This window comes from Alligator sinensis, unplaced genomic scaffold (assembly GCF_000455745.1).
Source record: "Alligator sinensis unplaced genomic scaffold, ASM45574v1 scaffold30_1, whole genome shotgun sequence".
NCBI lineage: Eukaryota > Metazoa > Chordata > Crocodylia > Alligatoridae > Alligator > Alligator sinensis.
Window position 1 is genome coordinate 2,060,069 of NW_005842060.1, and position 20,597 is coordinate 2,080,665.

A 20,597-nucleotide genomic window follows, 5' to 3' on the forward strand; every position below is an offset into this window, starting at 1 on the left:
ATTATTCAGTAATGGTACTACTTTGTGAGATTGGTTTTAAAGCAGAGTAAATATAAAGTACCTTAAACATTAAACCTAAACATGCTTATCAGATAGGTAAACTGCAAAAATTAAGTCAGATGATACAGGCCATGTTATACCATTCACTTACCATGCCAGTTAGCAGTGCTTAAAAAATGGTGCTTGCTGAACAGCACTGATTTTCCAAGCCAATAGCAGTGTAACTTTGTTCAGTTACACTGATTTCCAGTAGAACACAGCAGTGTGGAGCAGCATTGTCTGGCACAGTAAGTGAGAAATATAGACATGGCCATGGTGCCTTGTAGCCAAGCCAGGAAATTTAAAATGTTGTAAACTTCAAGTAGTGACAGAAGTAACTTTTACATCATAACTCCAATTTGTTATGCAAGTTGTATCAAAAGCAATTTAAAGACATTTTCTGTAATAATTGTGATAAGTTATTCTAATCACAGAACTCTGATGCGATTGGAATAAGAAGCTTGGTGGGATAGCTCGCATGACTGGAGCACTGTCATGGGTGGGTACAAACTGTTCAGGAAGGACAGGCAGCAGAGCAGAGGAGGAGGAGTTGCACTTTATGTAAAATTGCCGTATGATTGCTCAGAGCTCCAGTATAAAACTGGAGATGGGCCTGTTGAGAGTGTCTGGGTTAGGGTCAGTGGGGAGAGCAGCAAGGGTGATGTCATGGTGGAGATAGTGGTGGATGAGGCTTTCTTCAAACAGCTAATGGAAGTTTCCAGATCACAGGCCCTGGTTCTCATGGGGAACTTCAGTCACCCTGATATCTGCTAGGAGGGTAATACAGCAGGTCACAGGCAATCCAGGGAGTTTTTGGAGAGTGTTGGGAACAACTTCCTGGTGCAAGTGCTGGGGAGGCCAAATAGGGGCCGTGCTCTTCTTGACCTGCTGCTCACGAACGGGGAAAAATAAATGGGGAATGTACTAATAGATAGTAACTTGGACAGCAGCGACCACAAAATGATTGAGTTCAGAATCCTGAGGAAAGGAAGGAAGGAGAGCAACGGAGTAAGGACGCCAGACTTCAGAAAAGCAGACTTCAACTTGCTCAGGGAACGCATGGACAGGATCCCCTGGAAAGCCAGACTGAGGGGGAGGGGAAAAATAAATGGGGAATGTACTAATAGATAGTAACTTGGACAGCAGCGACCACAAAATGATTGAGTTCAGAATCCTGAGGAAAGGAAGGAAGGAGAGCAACGGAGTAAGGACGCCAGACTTCAGAAAAGCAGACTTCAACTTGCTCAGGGAACGCATGGACAGGATCCCCTGGAAAGCCAGACTGAGGGGGAGAGGATTCCAGGAGAGCTGGCTGTACTTCAAGGAAGCCTTGGCTTAGCAGAGAATAGTTCAGTAAAATATATCATAAAAAGGAAGCTTTTAAGAAGTGGGAACTTGGACAAACAACTAGGGAGGAGTACAAGAGTATTGCTCAAGCATGCAGGGATTAAGTCAGGAAGGCCAAAGTGCAATTGGAGTTGCAGCTAGCAAGAGATATGAAGAATAACAAGAAGGCTTTCTACAAGTATGTCGGTAACGAGAGGAAAGTCGGGGAAAGTGTGGGTCTTTTACTGAATGGAGGAGGCAACCTAGTGACAGAGGATGCAGAAAAGGCTGAAGTACTCAATGCGTTTTTCACTTAAGTCTTCAAAGGCAAGGTCAGGTCCCAGACTACTATACCAAACTGGCAGCACAGTTCAGGGAGGAGGTGAGCAGCCAACAGTGGCAAAAAACAGGTTAGGGACTCTTTAGAAAAGCTGGACATGTACAAGTCCATGGGTCTGGTGCAGAGGGGGTTGGCTGATGTGATTGCAGAGCTGCTGGCCATCATCTTTGAAAACTCATAGCAACTGGGAGAGGTCCTGGATGATAGGAAAAGGGCAAATATAGTGCCCATATCTAAGAAAGGGAAAAAGGAGAATCTAGGGAACTACAAACCAGTCAGCCTCACCTCAGTCCCTTGAAAAATCATGGAGCAGATCCTCAGAGAATCCATTTCTAAGCACTTGGAGGAGGAGGAGAAGAAGATGATTAGGAACAGTTGGCATGGATTCACTAAGGACAAGTCATACCTGACCAACCTGATTGCGTTCTATGATGAGATGACTGGCTCTGTGGATATGGGGAGACAAGTAGATGTGGTATACCTTGATTTTAGCAAGGCTTTTGTCTCCCACAACTTTCTCACAGGCAACCTAAGGAAGTACGCTGGATGAATGGACTCGAATCAATGGCTCTATGTCTAGTTGGCAACTGGTATCAAGTGGGTTGGTCCTGGGGCCAGTTTTGTTCAATATCTTTATCAACAACCCGGAAGATGGCATAGAGTGCACCCTCAGCCAGTTTTCAGATGATACGAAGCTGGGGGGAGTAGTAGATACACTTGAGGGTAGGGCTACTATTCAACGTGACCTAGACCAATTGGAGGATTGGGCCAAAAGAAATCTCATAAGGTTCAACAAGGGCAATTGCAAAGTCCTGCACTTAGGATGGCGCAGTCCCATGCACCCGTACAGGCTGGGGACTGACTGGTTGGGCAGCAGCTTTGCCGAAAAGGACCTGGGGGTTACAGTGGACAGTAAGCTGAATATGAGCCCACACTGGCATTGTTGCCAGGAATGCACAGAAGGCTAATGGCATACTGGGCTGCATTGATAGGAGAGTTGCTAGCATGTCAAGGGAAGTGATTCTTTCCTTCTCTTCAGCACTGGTGAGGCCACATGTGGAGTACTGAATTCAGTTTTTGACCCCTCACTACAGAAAGGATGAGGACAAATTAGAGTCTGGGGAGGGCAGCAGAAATGGTGAGGGGGCTGGGGTACATGATTTATGAGGAGAGGCTGAGGGAACTGGGCTTATTTACTCTAGAGAAGAGAAGAATGAGAGGGGATGTAATTAGCAGCCTTTAACTACCTGAAGGGTTGTTCGAAAGAGGATGGAGCTGGACTGTTCTCCAAGGTGATGGATGACAGAACAAGAAGCAACAGTGTCAAGTTGCAGCAAGGGAAGTTTAGATTTGATATTAGGAAGTATTTTCTCACTAGGAGGGTAGTAAAACAGTGGAACAAGTTACCCAGAGATGTTGTGGACTCTCCATACTTGGAGGTTTTTAGGACCCGGCCAGACAAAACCTTGGCTGGCATGATTTAGTTGAGGACAGTGCTGCTTTGAGCAGAGGGTTGGACTAGATGACCTCCTGAGGTCCCTTCTAATCCTAATTTTCTATGATTCTATGCAGTTTGGTTCCCTTCCCCCCACCTCCCCATTTCTTTCTTTTTTCAAGACAAGTAATGCTAACCATAAGAAGAAAAACTCAGCCATTTGTCATATTGCAATGGTATCAAACATTCTAAAAATGTTGTTTATATTCTTACTTTGCATGCTTATTTAAAAAGTAATGGTTTTTAATACTTCTTTGTCTTCATTATTTAGGTCTAATCGTTCCTTGTATTCACTTGTCTCTTTACGGCCGCTTCCAACAGATTATGAGCCTTCTGTAATAATGCTTCCAGGAACCTGTCCTGCTCAAGGTAATTCCTGGATGAAAATGGCTTGTTCAAGATCACAATAATGAAAGTCAAATGGCAGACATTTCATTTTCTTCATGTAGAACTCAATGTTTTCTTGTAGAAAAAAATGCATACAACAGGGTCACTTCATCTCCTTAAGAAAAGGACTCCCTTTTCTGCAATCTCTGAATAATGTAGCATATTAACATTATTCAGTACCATTTAGTTCTCAGTTGTATGGGTGGATATGATAATATTTACACGAGTAGGTGTGTTGAAAGGTTTTGTTTTTATTTCTTACTAAAACACATTTCAGGAGAATTAATATTGTAGGTGCCATTTGCTTCCTTTCCTTGAAACCCAGAACCTTCATAGTGCGTTTCGTGTGACATTTGTCATTCTGCTTGAAAGATAGACTTGTGTATGTTCTGTGTTCTTAATGCTTGTTTCTCTTATCCTGTTTGCTATAGGTGATTTTTATAATTTTTGGATGGCAGATGATGATAAGAAATGAACATTTTGGACAATTCATTCCCATGAGCCACTTAGACCATAATTCTATCTAGCCCAGTGTCCTACCTCACAGAGTAGATACTGAAGGGGAGAGTGAACAGGATATATCCAGAATTTTCAGTTCCCTGCTCCTTCCACCATTGCAGCTTCCAGTATTTACAGGTTTGGCAAGGTCTAATTCAAAGGCCTTCCTTGTCTACAATGTCCTGTTTAGTACAATATATACCTATATGATGATGGACCTTTCCTCCAAAAATTGAACCATTCCACTTTTGAATGGACTTAAGTTACCAACTTCCACAACATCTTGGGGTAATGAGTTTCACATGTTAATTACTTAATGCGTACATCTACATGTGCACTTTACAGCAGAGTAGACTTATTAGCTTTGCATTAAAGCACCACCATCTACACATGCATTGATATTAAGGTACAATAAGCTAACTCTGCCATAAGAATACTATCTTACAGTAAAATAATTAACTCCACCACAGTACTATCTTACAGCATAGTGATTTACTGAATTGAAATGCACATGTAGACAGTGACCGCAGAAATAAATTGCATACCAACAGCCAGGGACCTGCTCCATCCTGGCTCAAATTGCTGCTGTTCTGAGCGCACGTGTAAACGTAGCACCTAGGGGCAGTTTACTCTGGCTTGAACTGTTCCAGAGTTTATTGTCTCAATTGCACGTGTAGATGCACCCACTATGTAGAACAAAACCTTCCTTTTGTTAACTTTAAACCTACCACCTAATAGTTTCAGTTTAGGTCCCCTAGTTCTAGTATTGTACAAGGCAGTAAATAAGAAATCCCTGTTTAATATTTTGTAAACCTCTGTCATACCCCCCCCCAAACATCTCTTCTAAAATCTGACAAGTCCTAGCCTATTTAGTTTCTCCTTATGTGGAAGCCCCCCCATTCCCCTGATCATCCTTGTTGCTCTCCTTTGTACCTTTTCTAGTTTTATATATCCTTTTTGAGGTGTGATACCAAAATGGCACCAGTATAAATCTGTGGTGCATCCACACCTTGAATAAAAGGGTATAGTGATACTTTTTGCTTTGTTCACTATTCCATTCTTAATAATTCCTATCACTTTATTTATCTTTTTGATGGCTGCTGAACACTGAGCTGATGGTTTTAGCAAACCATCCACAGTGACATCCAATATTTTCCTGGTGTGGTGACAGCCCTGTTACATATATTTGGGGTTATTTTTTTCACATGTGCATAACATTTATCAACATTGAATTTCATTTGCCATGTTGTTGCCCATAAGATCAGTCCTTCAAAGTCTGTTCTTGTTCTTTGAAGTCTGCTTCAGCCTTTACCTCTCTGAATATTTTGGTCGCCTGCAAACTTAGTCACCTTGCCTACTGACCTCCTTTCCCTCCTCCCCTCTTTCATTTCCCTTCCCCTTCCCCTTCTCCATGCTTTCACCTCTTTCCAGGTTATGTGTGACTATATTAAACAGACTGGTCCCAACAGAGATCACTGTTTATTTCTTTTCATTCTGAAAACTGACCATTTATACCAATTCAGTTTTTCTGTCCTTAACCCAATTTCTGATCTGATCTATAAATCAATGATAAACCTATTTCATTAAGAACCTGTGATGCAGAACTCTTGTTAAAGGCTTTTTGAAGCTCAGAAATGCTTTGTCAGTTGGATCATCCTGCTCCCCATTCTTGTTGATACCCTCAAAGAACTCTTAATAGGTTGGAGAGACAGGACCTTTATTTAGAAAAGCCATGCTGGTTTATCCCAGCAAGCCCTGCTCATCCATGTGTTGAACTGTCCTTTTATTTAATTATTGCTTCAGCCAATTTGCCAGTAGCAGATGTTAGACTCGCTGACCTGTACTTCCCTGGGTCCCCTCTAGAGTTGTTTTTAAAGGGGCTGGTTCTGGTTCTAGTTCAGTTAATATTTTCCATCTCAAGCAGATTTATAACCTTTTTGGCCAGCCTAGATTTCTGCATCTTAAAATCTGTCCCCTACCTATTTTTAGGCTTTTCTGTAGCACATATTATGGCAGGGGCAGGCAGTTACTTTGGGCAGAGGACCGCTTACTGAGTTTTGGCAAGCCATTGAGGGCTGCATGACAGGCAGCTAGGGGCAGATATATATTAATTTTCTAAATTTTTAAGGGGACCCGTGGGCTGGATAGAATGGCCTGGCGGGCCGCGTCTGGCCTGCAGGCCGCATTTTGCCCACCCCTGTATTATAGCCATGTATAGTAGTATGGTAGCATATTTTTTAAAGGTAAAATAAGCTACGGAGTTCAAGTTACTTGGTCAGTGTTACAAAAGAAGTTTTGAGGTAGTGTAAGCTGGTAACAGAACTTAGATCTCCTATTCAATACAATAACAAGAAGGCTTTCTACAAGTATGTCGGTAACGAGAGGAAAGTCGGGGAAAGTGTGGGTCTTTTACTGAATGGAGGAGGCAACCTAGTGACAGAGGATGCAGAAAAGGCTGAAGTACTCAATGCGTTTTTCACTTAAGTCTTCAAAGGCAAGGTCAGGTCCCAGACTACTATACCAAACTGGCAGCACAGTTCAGGGAGGAGGTGAGCAGCCAACAGTGGCAAAAAACAGGTTAGGGACTCTTTAGAAAAGCTGGACATGTACAAGTCCATGGGTCTGGTGCAGAGGGGGTTGGCTGATGTGATTGCAGAGCTGCTGGCCATCATCTTTGAAAACTCATAGCAACTGGGAGAGGTCCTGGATGATAGGAAAAGGGCAAATATAGTGCCCATATCTAAGAAAGGGAAAAAGGAGAATCTAGGGAACTACAAACCAGTCAGCCTCACCTCAGTCCCTTGAAAAATCATGGAGCAGATCCTCAGAGAATCCATTTCTAAGCACTTGGAGGAGGAGGAGAAGAAGATGATTAGGAACAGTTGGCATGGATTCACTAAGGACAAGTCATACCTGACCAACCTGATTGCGTTCTATGATGAGATGACTGGCTCTGTGGATATGGGGAGACAAGTAGATGTGGTATACCTTGATTTTAGCAAGGCTTTTGTCTCCCACAACTTTCTCACAGGCAACCTAAGGAAGTACGCTGGATGAATGGACTCGAATCAATGGCTCTATGTCTAGTTGGCAACTGGTATCAAGTGGGTTGGTCCTGGGGCCAGTTTTGTTCAATATCTTTATCAACAACCCGGAAGATGGCATAGAGTGCACCCTCAGCCAGTTTTCAGATGATACGAAGCTGGGGGGAGTAGTAGATACACTTGAGGGTAGGGCTACTATTCAACGTGACCTAGACCAATTGGAGGATTGGGCCAAAAGAAATCTCATAAGGTTCAACAAGGGCAATTGCAAAGTCCTGCACTTAGGATGGCGCAGTCCCATGCACCCGTACAGGCTGGGGACTGACTGGTTGGGCAGCAGCTTTGCCGAAAAGGACCTGGGGGTTACAGTGGACAGTAAGCTGAATATGAGCCCACACTGGCATTGTTGCCAGGAATGCACAGAAGGCTAATGGCATACTGGGCTGCATTGATAGGAGAGTTGCTAGCATGTCAAGGGAAGTGATTCTTTCCTTCTCTTCAGCACTGGTGAGGCCACATGTGGAGTACTGAATTCAGTTTTTGACCCCTCACTACAGAAAGGATGAGGACAAATTAGAGTCTGGGGAGGGCAGCAGAAATGGTGAGGGGGCTGGGGTACATGATTTATGAGGAGAGGCTGAGGGAACTGGGCTTATTTACTCTAGAGAAGAGAAGAATGAGAGGGGATGTAATTAGCAGCCTTTAACTACCTGAAGGGTTGTTCGAAAGAGGATGGAGCTGGACTGTTCTCCAAGGTGATGGATGACAGAACAAGAAGCAACAGTGTCAAGTTGCAGCAAGGGAAGTTTAGATTTGATATTAGGAAGTATTTTCTCACTAGGAGGGTAGTAAAACAGTGGAACAAGTTACCCAGAGATGTTGTGGACTCTCCATACTTGGAGGTTTTTAGGACCCGGCCAGACAAAACCTTGGCTGGCATGATTTAGTTGAGGACAGTGCTGCTTTGAGCAGAGGGTTGGACTAGATGACCTCCTGAGGTCCCTTCTAATCCTAATTTTCTATGATTCTATGCAGTTTGGTTCCCTTCCCCCCACCTCCCCATTTCTTTCTTTTTTCAAGACAAGTAATGCTAACCATAAGAAGAAAAACTCAGCCATTTGTCATATTGCAATGGTATCAAACATTCTAAAAATGTTGTTTATATTCTTACTTTGCATGCTTATTTAAAAAGTAATGGTTTTTAATACTTCTTTGTCTTCATTATTTAGGTCTAATCGTTCCTTGTATTCACTTGTCTCTTTACGGCCGCTTCCAACAGATTATGAGCCTTCTGTAATAATGCTTCCAGGAACCTGTCCTGCTCAAGGTAATTCCTGGATGAAAATGGCTTGTTCAAGATCACAATAATGAAAGTCAAATGGCAGACATTTCATTTTCTTCATGTAGAACTCAATGTTTTCTTGTAGAAAAAAATGCATACAACAGGGTCACTTCATCTCCTTAAGAAAAGGACTCCCTTTTCTGCAATCTCTGAATAATGTAGCATATTAACATTATTCAGTACCATTTAGTTCTCAGTTGTATGGGTGGATATGATAATATTTACACGAGTAGGTGTGTTGAAAGGTTTTGTTTTTATTTCTTACTAAAACACATTTCAGGAGAATTAATATTGTAGGTGCCATTTGCTTCCTTTCCTTGAAACCCAGAACCTTCATAGTGCGTTTCGTGTGACATTTGTCATTCTGCTTGAAAGATAGACTTGTGTATGTTCTGTGTTCTTAATGCTTGTTTCTCTTATCCTGTTTGCTATAGGTGATTTTTATAATTTTTGGATGGCAGATGATGATAAGAAATGAACATTTTGGACAATTCATTCCCATGAGCCACTTAGACCATAATTCTATCTAGCCCAGTGTCCTACCTCACAGAGTAGATACTGAAGGGGAGAGTGAACAGGATATATCCAGAATTTTCAGTTCCCTGCTCCTTCCACCATTGCAGCTTCCAGTATTTACAGGTTTGGCAAGGTCTAATTCAAAGGCCTTCCTTGTCTACAATGTCCTGTTTAGTACAATATATACCTATATGATGATGGACCTTTCCTCCAAAAATTGAACCATTCCACTTTTGAATGGACTTAAGTTACCAACTTCCACAACATCTTGGGGTAATGAGTTTCACATGTTAATTACTTAATGCGTACATCTACATGTGCACTTTACAGCAGAGTAGACTTATTAGCTTTGCATTAAAGCACCACCATCTACACATGCATTGATATTAAGGTACAATAAGCTAACTCTGCCATAAGAATACTATCTTACAGTAAAATAATTAACTCCACCACAGTACTATCTTACAGCATAGTGATTTACTGAATTGAAATGCACATGTAGACAGTGACCGCAGAAATAAATTGCATACCAACAGCCAGGGACCTGCTCCATCCTGGCTCAAATTGCTGCTGTTCTGAGCGCACGTGTAAACGTAGCACCTAGGGGCAGTTTACTCTGGCTTGAACTGTTCCAGAGTTTATTGTCTCAATTGCACGTGTAGATGCACCCACTATGTAGAACAAAACCTTCCTTTTGTTAACTTTAAACCTACCACCTAATAGTTTCAGTTTAGGTCCCCTAGTTCTAGTATTGTACAAGGCAGTAAATAAGAAATCCCTGTTTAATATTTTGTAAACCTCTGTCATACCCCCCCCCAAACATCTCTTCTAAAATCTGACAAGTCCTAGCCTATTTAGTTTCTCCTTATGTGGAAGCCCCCCCATTCCCCTGATCATCCTTGTTGCTCTCCTTTGTACCTTTTCTAGTTTTATATATCCTTTTTGAGGTGTGATACCAAAATGGCACCAGTATAAATCTGTGGTGCATCCACACCTTGAATAAAAGGGTATAGTGATACTTTTTGCTTTGTTCACTATTCCATTCTTAATAATTCCTATCACTTTATTTATCTTTTTGATGGCTGCTGAACACTGAGCTGATGGTTTTAGCAAACCATCCACAGTGACATCCAATATTTTCCTGGTGTGGTGACAGCCCTGTTACATATATTTGGGGTTATTTTTTTCACATGTGCATAACATTTATCAACATTGAATTTCATTTGCCATGTTGTTGCCCATAAGATCAGTCCTTCAAAGTCTGTTCTTGTTCTTTGAAGTCTGCTTCAGCCTTTACCTCTCTGAATATTTTGGTCGCCTGCAAACTTAGTCACCTTGCCTACTGACCTCCTTTCCCTCCTCCCCTCTTTCATTTCCCTTCCCCTTCCCCTTCTCCATGCTTTCACCTCTTTCCAGGTTATGTGTGACTATATTAAACAGACTGGTCCCAACAGAGATCACTGTTTATTTCTTTTCATTCTGAAAACTGACCATTTATACCAATTCAGTTTTTCTGTCCTTAACCCAATTTCTGATCTGATCTATAAATCAATGATAAACCTATTTCATTAAGAACCTGTGATGCAGAACTCTTGTTAAAGGCTTTTTGAAGCTCAGAAATGCTTTGTCAGTTGGATCATCCTGCTCCCCATTCTTGTTGATACCCTCAAAGAACTCTTAATAGGTTGGAGAGACAGGACCTTTATTTAGAAAAGCCATGCTGGTTTATCCCAGCAAGCCCTGCTCATCCATGTGTTGAACTGTCCTTTTATTTAATTATTGCTTCAGCCAATTTGCCAGTAGCAGATGTTAGACTCGCTGACCTGTACTTCCCTGGGTCCCCTCTAGAGTTGTTTTTAAAGGGGCTGGTTCTGGTTCTAGTTCAGTTAATATTTTCCATCTCAAGCAGATTTATAACCTTTTTGGCCAGCCTAGATTTCTGCATCTTAAAATCTGTCCCCTACCTATTTTTAGGCTTTTCTGTAGCACATATTATGGCAGGGGCAGGCAGTTACTTTGGGCAGAGGACCGCTTACTGAGTTTTGGCAAGCCATTGAGGGCTGCATGACAGGCAGCTAGGGGCAGATATATATTAATTTTCTAAATTTTTAAGGGGACCCGTGGGCTGGATAGAATGGCCTGGCGGGCCGCGTCTGGCCTGCAGGCCGCATTTTGCCCACCCCTGTATTATAGCCATGTATAGTAGTATGGTAGCATATTTTTTAAAGGTAAAATAAGCTACGGAGTTCAAGTTACTTGGTCAGTGTTACAAAAGAAGTTTTGAGGTAGTGTAAGCTGGTAACAGAACTTAGATCTCCTATTCAATACCATGCTTTAATCACAAGTGACCATCTTTTCATGTGTGTATGTACTAAATAGAGTCTAGACTCTAGAGTACCATAATTAACATACATTTCCCTTCAGCTTCTGCATTTGTATGCATGTGTACACACACGCATACGCACATTTACTTTTAGCTAAAGTTGGTACCAAAAATGTGTATAGGATTGATGGCAGCTATTCTGAAAGGACTTGCAATGGTAGTTTCTTCATTTTCTTAGTACATTCCATACATGGCAATATCAATGTATCTTGAGCTAATTTTTGGTTATCCTTTCAAAGCTTCATGAGGAAACATGAAATAATTATCAGCTTTATTTTGATTTAATGCAGATAATTTCAAATTAAACTTAGAGGCCTGGCTTATGGGTACATTTTTAACCTTTTTGAGTTTTTCCAGTTCTAGGCTTTACATATAATTGGTTGTCATTAAGAATAATTTAATCTCTCACCTAAAGTAGAAAAATGCTCTCTGACTCATTAGGTACATTTTACGTAAACATCGTATATCCATTTTTAAAGATTGCTGAAAAATGATGTTCACAGTGCATTTGAAACCTAGCTTGGCTTGCATATGTTTTAAATAACATGTATTTTCTGCAAGATGTGGACTCTACAGAAAATGAAGAAACAAGTGATGATATGATAGAATATGATTCACCGGAGCAACTGAGAGAGCAGCTAGTGACCCTGTCTCTATTGCCTGAGTCAAGGTGGAAAAACCTACTCAATCTGGATCTTATTAAGGTAATATTATGCTGGTTTTGGCCTGGCTATCTGGCCTAGGGGGTTGTGTGCTGACTCTGGGGCCAAAGAGTTGTGAGTTTATACAATACTGGAACTTTGACTGTTGTGGCTTCTGGGGCAGCTCCTATGCAAAATAAATTAATAAAGAGTTGCTGTTATGGCAGCACAAGAGACACAGGTGACTTAACCAGCTTCTGGAGGATTTATTTGTGATGGAGAAAATCTTTGTGTGGCCTAGGGCTGGTGCAAAGGACCACCCCTGCCTGACGCCAGATTTCACTGAGCTGCCTGTATGCCTACTGTATTGCTTTAGTAAAGGGCAGTTTCCAGTCAGCACATCTGTTGGCACCCAAATCTGCTCCTAGTTTTCTCCAGATCAGTGCCTGGCACACCCAGAATCAAGAAGAAAAAGGTGCATATCCCCTCAGACTTGGTTTGTCATATGTAAGAGTTGGTCCAAAAGATTATTCCTCTGTCATCAGTATTACTTTAAGATTTATTTAAAAACATATAATGCATTTTGTCAGGTTGGGGTAATTTTTATGGATTGTTCTCTGGGGGTTGCCTTTGGATCCTCCTTAGTATTCAGCAACAAATGCTTCCACATGTTCATTTTGCTAATGACCCTGAATGTCTTACCAAAACAAATGTTATCTTTTTGATTTTTAGAAAATTTTTAAAATGACTTAATTAAAATGTCTAATTAACAGAAAAAAAATAAACCAAGAGAGCCACCGAAAGTTCCAAAAGCAGCACCCTTTTTCATCCCGACAGTTCCTGGTCTTATACCACGATACACTACTGCTGATCAAGAAAACAATGGAGAGCAGGTAAACATGACAAAAAAATAGCTTCTACAGATCTTGCATATTTTTCCTACCATACCTCAGGTACGCTTTTAATTACTGTAAAACATTTTACAGAACTAATTCAATTGCATAGTATTACTTTGGTTTTTTTTTCCTTATAGGTTTTGTGGTATTTGGGGAGAAAACAATCTTACTAGGTTGTGTGTGTTTTTGTATATTTATGCACATACCATGTGAATTTATTACCTTCTTTTGGTCTAGTCAAAGGTTGTAAACCTTGGAATATTGGCACAGAAGTCTGATTTCTACATTCAACTTGAAGAAGCTCTGAGGACTAATGAGTGTAAGCAAATAAGTGAAATACCATTAAAATACAGCAAAATATTAATATTGTGATAAATGTTTGCATTCTGATAATTAATAGGTTAAGAGTTGGGCAGGGGGGAGCCAGCTAACTCATTAGCAAAAGACAAGAGGTATGTTTAAACTGTGGAGAGCAGTGTAATATATAAAGGCCTAGATTGGCTGCTGTAAATAATAAAGCTTGTGTGCTGGAGGCAGGCTAGTCATGGCAGCCCAGAGATCAACACAGATTAAATTACCCTGCAAGGGACTCCACACTGCAGCATAGAGTTATGTAAGGACTGTGGGGAAGTAGAGTTAAGTTAATCAAATATAACTGCTATGTGAGAAAAAGAGGTTGACCTCTAAAACGGTTATTCAGTACATTAAAAAGCATGATGATCTGATCTGAAAAATGTTCTGTACTGGTCTGAAAGATAGCTAATAAAGTCTGCACATCTTATGCTTTTCTAAGTTCATGATTTTTTTTTAATCTGTTACATTGTGTGTGTGTCCTGTTCCCCATTTTACAGAAAACTTTAAAGCTTGTAATTGTTATAATTATCTGATGATTTAAATAGAAAGTGTAAATAGAAATAGTTGGTTATAAAATAAATCATCAGGTGGCAACCGTTGATCCTCCTGGATCATGGTGCATGCATGAGGGCCACCCAGACCTTCGATGCATATGCCTGGACAGAAATTTTTGGAGGAGTGGAGGCTGCCCAGACCTTCCATCCTCCCTGTAGGCCACTGAGACAAAACCCAAAGACCAGACTAAGTCCAGATGTTTGGGGCCTCCATGGCTGTAGTTGTATAGGTGTCTGGGAATCAAACCCAGGTCTCCTGTGTAGTAGGCAAGGGTTCTAAAACTGAACCACAGGGGACTCATAAATCATCAGGTAGTATAAGCACTTTATACCCAGATTCACAAAGGTATTTAGGCACCAGATTTATTGAAACCAGCAGCAAGGTAGATGCCTTTAGACCTTAGTGGATGCATTTAGTGTTGGTTAAATTGTGCCTCTCCAGAACAATTTAAAATGGGATTTTGGAAATGATTGCTAATTAAATGGAGCACAAGAAGAATGTGAGTAGGTTGTCACTAGAGATTTTTTTTATGAGCCAACTCTGCCAACATGTCTTCTGCCACTAGACAGAATCTTCAAGCTTTCTGAGGTAAATAGCTTATTCTGTCGCACACAAATTAGTAGTGTAACCCAAATTCAGCACTGCATATAAATGAAATGTTTGAGCAGCACAGAGGTAATTTAAAGTCACTGAGAGGGTTGACGCTTGGTTTCCTTTCCTGTTTTTAACATGTTTGTTGTTTTCTTCAGTGCTGATGCTCCTAAAGAGTTTTTTTAAGTTTGAGGAAAACTTTCTCAGAAAGTTTAAATAAAGGAGAAGGAAGTTAAACAAAAGTAAAAATACTTATGTTTTAATGAAAAAATGAAAAATGAAAAAAAAATCAGTATAATAATTTTAGAGTGTCTATCTCAATTCTGCATCCTAGAATATTTTGCAGACCTAGTTTCCAATTAATATGTTTATTTCAACAGGAAAATATCATAGGCTGTAGGGCTGTGTGAGGCTTCGGACAGAGCTTCAGATCCGGAGAAGCTTCAGACGCTTTGGGGTCCGAAGCAGCACATCCGGGTCGAAGCGCTGGCCTCGTTAGGCTTCCCGAAGCGGTTCGGAGCTCCTGAAGAGCTTCGGAGCCGCCTCAGAGATCCAGCCATAGGGTATAATGGGGAAACAATAAAATATCTATAACTTTGTTGTTTTTTGTCCGATTTGGATGAAGGGGTGGTAGACTCTACAGAGAGGATGAAGCCTGCCACGTTTCAAGAAAGTCGGTGCAGGGGTTTGGGGGGAACTGCACCTCAAATTCTTGAAAGCAAAACTCATGTCACGTCTAGGTGTTACAACATAGTGGGGTGAAAACTGCAGGGGTGGTAGCTCTTACTGAGGCCACAAAGCCTGCCAAGTTTCAAGAAGATCGGTGAAGGGGTTTGGGGGGAACTGCCCCTCAAGCTGCGGACAAGCAAAACTGGTGCCATGGGTGCTGTGGGACTGACTCTATCTGTCTTGAGGCGGGCAGGGGAGACACTACTGCAGGCCTGGCTGCTAAGCTACTGTGTTACCAGTTACCAATTAATCAATCATGATTCACTCAGGGACCAGGGACTCGGGGACCAGCTCAATACACAGGACCTAGCTACTGCATAATGACTTAACAAGCATCAATTAGCACCTACAAAACCAGGCTAAGGAGAGGAAAGATTCAATACAGACAATCAACTGCCCCAAGACGGAGACAGTCTTGGCATGAGTTTTGTCCATCAGCAGCTAGGGGTGCAGGACCCCAGAGCCCCCCTGCACCAATCTCCTCCACAGCCGGCAGGCGTTGTGGCCGCAGCAGGGGCCACCATCCCTGCAGCTGTCACCCTGCTGCGCCTTAACACACAGTGTCACCCATGGCACCAGTTTTGCTTGTCCACAACTTGAGGGGCAGTTCCCCCCCCAAACCTCTGCACCGATCTCCTTGAAACTTGGCAGGCTTTGTGGCCTCAGTAAGAGCTACCACCCCTGCAGTTTCCACCCCACTATGTTGTAACACCTAGACGTGACATGAGTTTGGCTTTCAAGAATTTGGGGTGCAGTTCCCCCTAAACCTCTGCACCGATCTTCTTGAAACTTGGCAGGTTTCATGTTCTCAGCAGAGGCTACCATCCCTGCAAGTTTAATCCAAATCAGACAAAAAACATCAGAGTTACAGCTATTTAATTGATTCCCCATTATAACCTATGGCCGGATCTTCAAGGTGGCTCCAAAGCTTCGGAGCTGCTTCGGCTGGATCAAGGTGGAAATCTGGTCTGGAGCTCTGGATCGGATCACGGTCATCCAAAATGGCCGGATCCGAAGCTGGATCGGATTGCTTCCAATTTGCACAGACCTAATAGGCAACTCAGTTCTAGAACTGACCTGAAACCATTTTGTGCTTTGGTAGTCCACCTGCTCTGTGGAATTCCCTTCTGTTTAAAAAGGAATGCCATGTGCTGAGTGACAAAGGAATTGATCCACATGCAGCTAGGCAGAGGGAGAGAGGTTAGAGAAGGGCTATTTTCTCACCAGGTCAGCTTGATCAAATCCAGTTACTGCTTGGTTATTTTGTTTAAAGGAACTGTAAAAAGCAGTAGAGGGCTAGGGGGAAGAGGATCTAAAATACAGACTGATGTAGAATGCTGCCAAGGAGCTGTTCAAAGGACTTTGAATTCAAACTGTTTTATTTCAGTTTCTAAGGCTTTTTATTGTGAATGTTATAATTGTATCTCTCAATGCTTTAACACAGATACATCCCCGCTTAATCTGCTAAAGGGCATGGGACCATCTAATATTGAGACAGAACTAAGAGGCTTAGCTCCAGAAGGTGGTGGATCTGTAGAGGTGATGCAAAGCTTTTTGAGATTGATTGGGATGATGCTGAACACAAAATGTGATTTTGAACTGGCCCAGGCATACCTTGCCCTATTTTTAAAGGTAATTTTTTATGTTTTGATTTAAATTACTTTCTGTACGTTTTGTTTTGTTTTTTAGCTAAAACAATGCATTGTCCTGTAAAATGGATTCTGTACAATGAAGTATAGTGTCTGTTCTAAAGAAATTGTTTATGAAAAATGTCAAAAAAAGATTCTCCTTCACCGAAAACCTCCCGTATCCAGTCCTCATCGTTCTCCTGCCCCTGCTGCATCAGATTGTTCAAAGCAAAGATCAGACTTATAAGTCACCTACGTACTCATGTGGCCTAGCCTCCACCCCCCCTTTGTTCTCTTCCCCTTCCCCTTTTTCTGCTTTCTTTCTTTCTCCCTTTCTCTTTTCTCCTTCCCTTTTTCTTTCCCACTTCTTTTCCCTCTTTTTCCCTCCCCTCCCCCCACTGGATGTGGTCATTTTCGCCCACAAAGGACAAAAGTATATACTTCACCAAAAAATTTGTATTAGATTAATTGATTAACCCAACAGCCTTTAACTGGCAACAGTATTAAAAACTTGCAGGCAAACAGTGATAGTGATGAAGAAAATACTGCCAGTGATTTTCTTTTTTTTTAATAAGAGTAACTGTTCATTGCTTATGATTATTTCTATTCATTTTTCTAATCTGCTAATTTAATGTTATCGGGCGCTTACAGATGTGGGAAAAAAACAGTACTTTGCTTTCAGCTTGTCACGCTTCCACCCCAACCACAGTGTGTGCCCAGAAGAGGAATCACATTAGTTTGACCCCGTTCACCCAGTGTTTGTACAGCACATGCGCTTCAGCAGGGCTTTTTGGGGCTTTTATCTATTAATAGATCTTTTATCTATTAATAAATAAAAGCCCCCAAAAGTCCCGCTGAAGCACACGAGTTTTACAGACACTGGGGAGCAAGGTCAAACTAACACAATTCCTCTTCTGGTAAAGCACTGTTTGTTTGGGAATGTTCCATGTCTGTCAGCAACTATTGTGACTTTAAGTGCTTTCTTTACTTAGCTACATTTACAATATTGATCATGAAGTCAAAAAAAGCTTCTGTTCTTTGACCTTGAAAACAGTTGAACACAGTTTCCAACTTGTGTATTGATGTGCTGTTCTTAGCTTCTTTAGTTAGTCTGTAAGGTGCAAATCTACCCTGCCTTCTACTTGACTTCAGATTAACATGGCCAACTACGTATCTCTACTCTTAAACACCTAGAGCAGAGCTTTCCAAACTGTGTGCCGCGACACATTAGTGTGTCGGCAGCAGTGTGTAGGTGTGTCGCGCAAAATGCAGAAAATTTTGCGGAAGGGCACCGCGGAGCTCCCTTACTCGCGTCTGCTTCCCTTGGCCCCTCCCCCGGAACTTCCTAAAGCAGCTAACTGAATTACTGTGTCGCAAAATGATGCATGTCTAAAAAGTGTGTCACCAACATGAAAAGTTTGGAAAGCTCTGACCTAGAGTTACAAAAATGTATCTTGAACAGTGATGCTAAACTAGGCTGGCTGATCTGTGGTGGGGGGGTAAAAGGGAGAGGCCAGGGGGCTGAAAATATACTGGTGCCAGGGGGATGGGTAGGAAATGCTCAGTCCTGGGGCTGGGAACAGTAGCTGGTCTTTCCCAGCCCTGGGGCTGCCCAGGTAATTGCACTGAAGTTCCATTTACTAGTCTAACCTAGGTTGATTAAGTTGGAGTGTACATCACTCCAGGTCTATCTTAGACTTGGTTCAGCCACTTTTAGACTGGTCTGTGTGCCTGGAACTTCTGTATTGGCCTATTTTAATTCGCATTAATGAAAGTGCATGGTTTTTTGTGATGCCCTAATGCGCATTAAAATAGGTTAATGCTCATTAGCACATGTGTAGATGAGCCCACTTAGTTACAACTGAGTATTAAAAATTTTTGGCATTTAGACCTGTATTATAATGTCCACTTAATCCAGACAGTTTATTAATCTTTCAGTAATTAAAATTTAAGGGGAAGGACTCAATAATTTTCAGAGAAATGTAAATATATATCCATTTTTTTTTAATTCTTCTGTACTCTAGTAACAAAGTATCACAAAACTAGTTTTAGGTAGAAGTTCAGGCTCAGTGTGAACAGTAAATTAAATGATACGAAGAGAGAGAAATAGCTAATCTTGTGTTTTACTAGCAGCACAGTATGCAACCCAGTATGGGAACGGGGTTTTTATTTCAGAGTTCTTTCCCTTGCTTCAAGACTAACATGTTCTATTAATGTAATCCAGAGAGTTTTTCCTTACCCAGGGGGTGAGTTTGCTGACAGCATTTCTACTGGACTAGTGCCATTTAATTAAGCAACATTGACCTCATATGATGTATTCAGTCTGCTCCTGCTTGAGGTGATGCTGGGCATTGAGTGAGGAGAGCTGGAGGGCATTGAGTGAGGAATAAATGTATGAAGGGTGTGCTTTTACTTGTGGATTTGCATAATGTTGTCACTGTACAAGAGCCAAGAGTGTCTGTCGTGTGTGTGTGTGTGTGTGTGTGTGTGGGAATGGTTGGTAAAAGATGTCCAGCCAAGGAAAGCTGGTGTGAAGAACATTACAAAAATTAAACACTGTTTTCTTTTGATAAATTTAACTTGCTTTATATGCAACATCGTTAAAAGGGTAAAATAGGGTGAGTAGCAAAACTGGTATTTTAAAATGTGATAATATGAATTTACATTAATGGCTTCATACTATTGTTTCAGTTGCATCTTAAAATAACTTCTTCAGAGCCAGCCTTGTTAGAAGAAATATCCAAATTGTCATCACAGCTGGAAGAAACCTGGGTTCATTTACAGACTCTCTTCAATCAAAGTCTCTGTGTGTTAAATTATATGAAAAGTGCTTTATTGTAAAGTGCCTTTTGCTCTTCAATATTTTGAGGTCTGATAAAAAGGATCACACTTCTGTTTATATTGCATATAATTCTTGGTATCAGAGTTGTGTTTGGAAAAGACAGGCTTTGTACACCTAAATATGGTGTGACATCTAAATAATACAGAACTGAATGTTTTATTTAGTTCTTTTAATGTAGGAGTCAATTCTGAGTCTTTACAACATAACATTTTTAGACGTAACATGCCCACTAAAATGACAGTTGGAGACTATGTACATAAAGTTTAAATGTGAATAAATATCTAAAAGGATCATCTAGTCAAGAAAAGCCATTTCTGACTATCAACAAAGATGTAAAATAGGCAACAAGATGCAAGAGAAAAAGCAATAAATGTGCCAGTCTTGTGTACAAAATGTAGTCTTGTATGTGTATGCTGTAGTTTAAATAAGTCATTGATTTGGTAACAAATAACTGAAATAATGCAATAGCTGCATTTCTCTAAAACTAGATTGTTTTTCTCATGAATATAAGTGCTTATTAAGAGTTTCCAGAACTAATTTGGCTTCACATCTGTGTTTACTCCCTTTATTCAAATATTTATTTCAAAAAGCTTGTTGTGATTGCATCTGTGGGGCACAAGCCCTGGTGTGAGCAGCCCAGGCTCCATGGCAGGTAGCTGGGGCCTGCCCAGACCTCAGGCCGGCTATGGCAGGCAACCATGAGACTGCAAGTAACGCACCAGGGTTTGAAGCCCTGACTCAGATCACTGTCAGCAGCATCTGCGCACATGCCTCAGGGCAGACAGCTGCAAAGAGGCCCTAAAGCATGTGCGCAGATGCTGCTGACAGTGATCTGAATCAGGGCTTCAGACCCTGGTGCAGTTACTTGCCGTCTCATGGTTGCTTGCCTGAGCTCTGGGCAGGCCCTAGCTACCTGCCATGGAGCTTGGGCTGCTCACAACAGGGCTTGTAGTCTCCCTGGTAACTTTTGCAAAAGCTTATGTCTGATTAA

At 41.4% G+C, this 20,597-nt stretch overlaps 1 protein-coding gene across 1 annotated transcript in view; it reads left to right on the plus strand.

Annotated features, from left to right (window-relative positions):
- WDR36 (WD repeat domain 36) overlaps positions 1–20,303 on the plus strand; it is a 69,349-nt gene extending 49,046 nt beyond the window's left edge. Inside the window, exons 18-23 of the mRNA XM_006023119.3 lie at positions 3,472–3,569; positions 11,932–12,074; positions 12,785–12,904; positions 13,145–13,226; positions 16,581–16,768; positions 19,456–20,303. Of these exons, the coding sequence (XP_006023181.1) occupies positions 3,472–3,569; positions 11,932–12,074; positions 12,785–12,904; positions 13,145–13,226; positions 16,581–16,768; positions 19,456–19,605 (781 nt within the window). The 3' untranslated portion in view covers positions 19,606–20,303. The remainder of the gene's footprint in view (positions 1–3,471; positions 3,570–11,931; positions 12,075–12,784; positions 12,905–13,144; positions 13,227–16,580; positions 16,769–19,455) is intronic.
- The last annotated feature ends 294 nt before the right edge of the window (positions 20,304–20,597 follow it).